The 6,219-nt window shown below is 46.5% G+C and overlaps 2 protein-coding genes across 2 annotated transcripts; both read left to right on the forward strand.

Moving 5' to 3' along the window:
- Window positions 1–1,545, forward strand: LOC129717176 (uncharacterized). The gene has a single exon (XM_055667022.1). It carries the CDS (start codon window positions 1–3, stop codon window positions 1,543–1,545), a length of 1,545 nt encoding a protein of 514 aa, XP_055522997.1.
- Window positions 1,546–1,568: 23 nt separating this feature from the next.
- LOC129717177 (uncharacterized) lies at window positions 1,569–5,390 on the forward strand. The gene has a single exon (XM_055667023.1). The coding sequence runs from the start codon at window positions 1,569–1,571 to the stop codon at window positions 5,388–5,390; it is 3,822 nt and encodes a 1,273-aa protein (XP_055522998.1).
- Window positions 5,391–6,219: the final 829 nt, after the last annotated feature.

Raw genomic sequence — 6,219 nt, forward strand, 5'->3', positions numbered from 1 at the left:
ATGGATGATGTGAAGGAGCTGAAGAAGCAGGAGCGGCAGCTGCGGTCATCCATCAAGGGGATAGCAAAGTTTGCCCAAGCATTCCGCAAGGAATTGCATGAGAAGCAAATTGAGGTTCGATTGGAGACCCTAGAAAATGCAATGCGGAAATTCTATGCTGTCCGTCGCAAGATCGAATTGAGTATCGACGAGGAAAATGCAAAGATAGACACAAAGGAACCTGCTGATCAACGGAATGAGCGCTTGCAAGCGTTGGCAATTCAGCGAGAGGAGGAGTATGAGGAAGCGATTCGACTTGTTGAAGAAGAATACTTAGAAGTCAAGGCCACGCTTATTGCTCTGCGACCCAAGACGGAGGTTCCGTTCAGACGTTCTGTTCCCGAAGCTGAACCTGCTGCAGTTCAACCAGTCATGTCGAAGGTTAAGCTGCCTGATATCAAGCTCCCATCATTCACTGGCAAGACAAAGGATTGGGTCACATTTCGAGACACGTTCCGGAGTTTAATATACAACAATCATCAGCTTGACGATGTCGACAAATTCACTAATTTGCGGTCCTCAGTTGCTTATGACGCGTTTCGAGAAATCAGTTCCATTGAGCTTACCGCTGACAACTACGAAGTGGCTTGGCGACAGTTGGAGAAAAAGTTTGAAAATAAAAAGCTTATTGTAAAAGCGCACTTGGATGCCATTTTTGCCATTGAACCAATGCGAAAGGAAAATTTGGATGCCCTAAATCACTTGATCAACGAATTTGACAGGAATTTACAGATGCTAACCAAGATTGGAGCAATTCCTGCTGATTGGTCAACAATTCTTGCTCATATGGTTTGCTCGCGTCTAGACATGGTAACCCTGCGTCAATGGGAAACCCACCACAACTCGAGAGAGGTGCCAAAGTATGAAGTCCTTATAGAGTTCCTCCTTGACCAATGTGCAGTTTTGCAATCGATTGTGCCAGTTAATCCAAACATAGACGAGTCACGACGGCCCCGTCTGTCTGCTACACATGCAGCTGTAAAGATGGCCAAAAGATGCGTCTTTTGTGGAGACTCCTACCACTTAGTGTTCCGATGTGATAAATTTAGAGCCATGTCAGTGCCGCAGAGAGTGAAAGATGTCAACGAAAAACGGCTTTGCCGAAATTGCTTAACTCCAGGTCATTTTGCTGAAGGATGTTCCAGAGGTTCCTACAATCGATGCGGCAGACGGCACCATACTCTTCTGCATTACGAAGGCAGGATAAACCTTCTGAAACCGGCAAACAATTCCGCTTCGCAAACGCAATGTAGACAACAGACCATAGGGCCTCAACCAGTACGAACACAGCAGAAACCACAAGGTCAGACACAAAACACAACACCTCAAACACTTTCCCAACAAAAACCTTCAACCTCACTCACGTACAACCCATTACAGACCAACATACGACAGCTACTCTCAAAACCGTCGTTCAATCAGCTCCACGACAAGTACTCATGTCCACAGCGATTGTTCGTGTTGCTGATCAGTTTGGAAACTTCTCGTTTGCTAGAACACTGTTAGATTCGTGTTCAGAACTTTGCTATATGACTAACAGTTTTGCGAAAAGGTTGAAATTCCGAGAGTCACCTACTTTTCTGAAGGTTCAAGGTATTGGTAACGGCAGCATTACGTCAAACAAGTACGTTAATGCCAACATTCAACCGCGCCTACCTTCAATATCGTCATTTGTTGAGAATATACAGTTCTACGTGCTACCACGGATTACAAGAACGCTGCCGATTAGTCCAGTCGAAATCAATTTCAGCCATCTGTCTAGCGACCTTGTACTAGCGGATCCATCGTATGGTAAACCGGGACCGATTGATATGGTAATTGGTGCTGAAGTATATTATGACTTACTCGAAGCAGGCAAAAAGAGGTTAAGCGAAAGTGGCCCAACATTGCAAGAAACTGTTTTTGGGTGGGTTATCTCCGGACGAGTATCTGATCAAGCTCCCAGTCCATTAACGACTACCTACGTTAGTTCCACTGTGGATCTCCAAGAGTTAATCGCTAGGTTAGAGGCCTGCAAGGTCAACAGCACTCACTCACTTGAAGAGACTGCATGCGAAGAACTGTTTGAGCGCACTACCATCCGCGATGCTGAAGGGAAATTTGTAGTAACACTGCCAAAACGGAAGTTAGAGATTGTGGAGCTAGGAGAATCGAGAGGCATTGCGCAAAAGCGGTTTGCTAGTTTGGAGAGAAAACTCGACGCTAATCCAGAATTGAAGGCGATGTATGTTGAATTCATCCATGAATACCTGCTGTTGGGACATATGAAAGAAGTGGACGATGAACTATGCCAGGAGCCTGTATACTATTTGCCTCACCATGCAGTAATAAAGCCGGAGAGTACCACGACGAAGCTCCGTGTAGTTTTTGACGGTTCGTGTCGCACGTCAACCGGTGTCTCTTTGAACGATGCGCTGATGGTAGGGCCGGTCGTTCAGGACGACTTGTTCTCGATTATTTCCCGTTTCCGCTTCCATCGCTTCGCTCTCGTTGCCGATGTGGCCAAAATGTACCGAATGGTACGAGTTCAACCGCCAGATCAACATCTACAAAGGATTTTATGGAGAAATTGTACAGATCAACCCTTAAAATCATATCAACTCACCACTGTCACATATGGAACTGCTAGTGCGCCGTATCTCGCTACAAAATGTCTTACGAAGCTGGGAGAACATCGCCAGTCGTCACATCCGCTCGCCTCCCGGGTAATTCGAAAGGACTTTTATGTCGATGACATGCTATCGGGAGCTGACAGTATCAAGGAAGCAAATCAGCTGATTGCAGAGGTGACGGAAGTAACAAATTCTGCTGGGTTCACTCTCAAGAAGTGGAACTCAAATGCTACTAAATTACTGGCGAAACTTCCGAAACACCTACGTGATGATCGATCTGCTCTGGAATTCAACTCCTCTGATTCCACGATTAAGACGTTGGGACTACGATGGGACACGTGTGCGGATAGTTTTTGCTTCACTTTTCCGCAGTGGAGGTCTACCGCATCAGCTATCACCAAGCGAAGTGTTCATTCCGATGCTGCATGCCTATTTGATCCATTAGGACTGGTAGGACCAGTAGTATTGCAGGCGAAGATATTTATTCAGCAATTGTGGCGATTGAAGTGCCATTGGGATGATCCGTTGGATAAGCAGCTTCAGGCAATATGGCGCGAATACAAGCAAAATTTGTTGGCGTTGGAATCTTTATCCGTACCGCGTTGGATCGGTTGCAGCCGTGATTGGGCTCAGATCCAGTTGCATGGTTTCTGCGATGCCCCCGAAGTTGCATGCGGAGCATGTTTGTATATACGGTGCATATCATCAGATGGAACAGTCTCGGTTTGCCTTGTTTTGTCGAAGTCCAGAGTTGCACCACTGGAAAACCTCAAAGCAAAGAAAAAGAAAATAAGCATCCCCAGTTTAGAATTATCTTCCGCCCTCCTGCTCAGCCACCTGTACGAGAGGTTTTTACGAATTGCACCAGTTAAAATCTCGTTCTTTTGGACAGACTCCATGATTGTCAAACACTGGCTGGCATCACAGCCTTCCAGATGGCAAATTTTCATTGCGAATCGCGTATCCGAGATTCAACATCTCACTAAAGATGGCGCTTGGAATCATGTACCAGGTATCGAGGACCCAGCAGACTTAATCTCGCGAGGAATGTCACCTGTCCAGTTGCAGTACCAACGGCTTTGGTTTGAGGGCCCGTGTTGGTTGTGTCAAGCTTCAAATTGTTGGCCTCAAGACGTGGAAGGGACCCCTGCAGAGATCGAGCCTGAGCTTCTAGAAGAACGAGCTACGTCCGCATTCCCAACTCAAGTATTTCAACTGAGTGAAATTTTCAGCCTCAGATCGTCGTACACAGAGCTCGTCCGATTGGTAGCGTGGCTATTGCGCTTCAGGCATAATTCTCAAGTCTGTCACCGACAACATAGAAGGTTGGGAAATCTTACGTACGGAGAGATTGAGCAAGCCACACTTGCACTAGTGCGCTTGTCCCAGCAGGAATGTTATTCAGCTGAGCTACGATGCTTGGAAAAGCATGGCCATGTTCAAGAAGGTTCTTCACTTCGAAGCCTGCATCCGCAAATGTCAAATAACAATGTGATGTGTGTCGGCGGGCGATTATCCCACGCGTCCGTTCCAGAGTCTAGAAAGCATCCATTCATCTTACACCACCATCATCCATTAGCTACGTTAGTCATGCGGCACTACCATTTACGTTTGTTTCACGCTGGACAACAATTGTTAGTTGCATCTGTCCGAGAAAGATTTTGGCCAACTGCTATTCACAGCTTAGCCAGGAGAATCATCCATGAGTGTGTCGATTGCTTCAAGAACAAACCAAGGATCTTAGAACAGCTTATGGCTGATCTCCCACCAGAACGAGTAACACCGTCATCGCCATTCTTAAAAGCTGGAGTAGACTACTGTGGCCCATTCATGATCAGTTATCCTAACCGTCGTGCCAGGCTAGTGAAATGCTATGTGGCAATATTTGTCTGTCTAGCTGTGAAGGCAGTCCATTTAGAACTCGTAACTGACCTGACTACTGAGGCGTTTCTTGCAGCGCTAAAACGGTTTGTCGCTCGACGCAGGAAACCTCAACTTATAATGTGCGACAACGCTACTACGTTTGTTGGTGCCAAGAGAGAGTTGGCCGAGCTTCACCATCTGTTTCGCAGCCAGCAGTTCCAAGATTCAATCGCAAAGCAAGCAGTAAAGGACGATATTGACTTACGGTTCATTCCCCCTCGCTCACCAAACTTTGGTGGACTTTGGGAGGCGCAAAAGAAGTCATTTAAAAATCACTTCAGAAAAACCATCGGACTGAGAACTCTTAACATCGATGAAATGCAAACAGCACTTGCACAGATCGAGGCAGTGTTAAACTCGCGTCCAATGACACCGGTTAGCAGCGATCCTAATGACTTCGAGGCACTGACGCCTGGGCACTTCTTAGTGCATCGTCCACTCACCACAATTCCAGAGCCTGATTTACAAGAAATCCCTATTAACCGACTGTCAATGTGGCAACGAGCCCAGAGTGTAACACAGCAACTGTGGAAAAAATGGAGCACACAGTTTTTATCTGATCTTCACAATCGCACCAAGTGGACTAAAAAACGCGACAATGTAGCAGTAGGAACGATGGTCCTGCTCAAGGATGATAATGCACCACCACTCAAATGGAAGTTAGCACGTGTAACCAAGATCTTCGCCGGTACAGATGGCAACATCAGGGTGGTCACTGTACGTACCAAGGACGGTTGTTTCGACAGGGGAATATCGAAAATTTGCGTCCTCCCAATCCGAGACAACATCCAGCAATCAACAGCAGACGGCCACTAAACCCGCTGCTGCAACGGTGCGGAGGCCTCATCAATGAGCGCCTCCGCAGCCCAGTTAAGTTTTTGTTTTATTTTATACTCAAAAAAGCTCAAAGAATGTTTATACCCCATAGGCCATTCTGCCCGGCATTCCGGGTCAGAATTCATCGTTAGAGTCAATTTCACTCCGCCACCCATGATTCCACCGTCGTTCAAGATACACGTACTAGTCTCGTGTCTGCATGATGCATGTCAGTTATAGTAGAAGTCTACTGGAAGGGTCCAGTGTGTTATGTTTTGGTAGCAAGCATGGATTTCGGCGCGAAGGGCGTCTGCGTTGACCACAAGGGTCACCGCTTGGTTTAAAAAGTCAACTAATCACATCGTATTAGTTTAGAGTTACGCATCACGTTTTTTCTCCTGGAGGGCAACCATGGCATCATCTCCAGCAGGCCTCGATCTGTTCATTGACGTTGGGTCTGAGCAACCTGTCACGTCGATTGGCATCATCGATACCACAGGCAAAGTTCAACAACCACCGCATTCAAGGCACTCTCCTATACATCACACAGGCATCATCATCGCAAATATACAGGCGCCGTTAAAGCCCTGTGTGGTAAGTTGTTCCGGTTTTACAAAAAATCTCGTCTGTATACTATATCCGTTTTAATCCGAGGAAACAACCAACCAATACACACACCTGGCTATCATGCACAACGAGCTACACGACGAAATGAAGTAAGTCATTCATACAGCACGATCCAGTCATCCGAGTTCATCAATTGAAGTCCAGCATAGAAGTACATAACACCACACCAACCACGAAGAGGTTTCATCTAGATTCATCGCAA

Source organism: Wyeomyia smithii, chromosome 1 (assembly GCF_029784165.1).
Source record: "Wyeomyia smithii strain HCP4-BCI-WySm-NY-G18 chromosome 1, ASM2978416v1, whole genome shotgun sequence".
NCBI classification, from domain to species: domain Eukaryota; kingdom Metazoa; phylum Arthropoda; class Insecta; order Diptera; family Culicidae; genus Wyeomyia; species Wyeomyia smithii.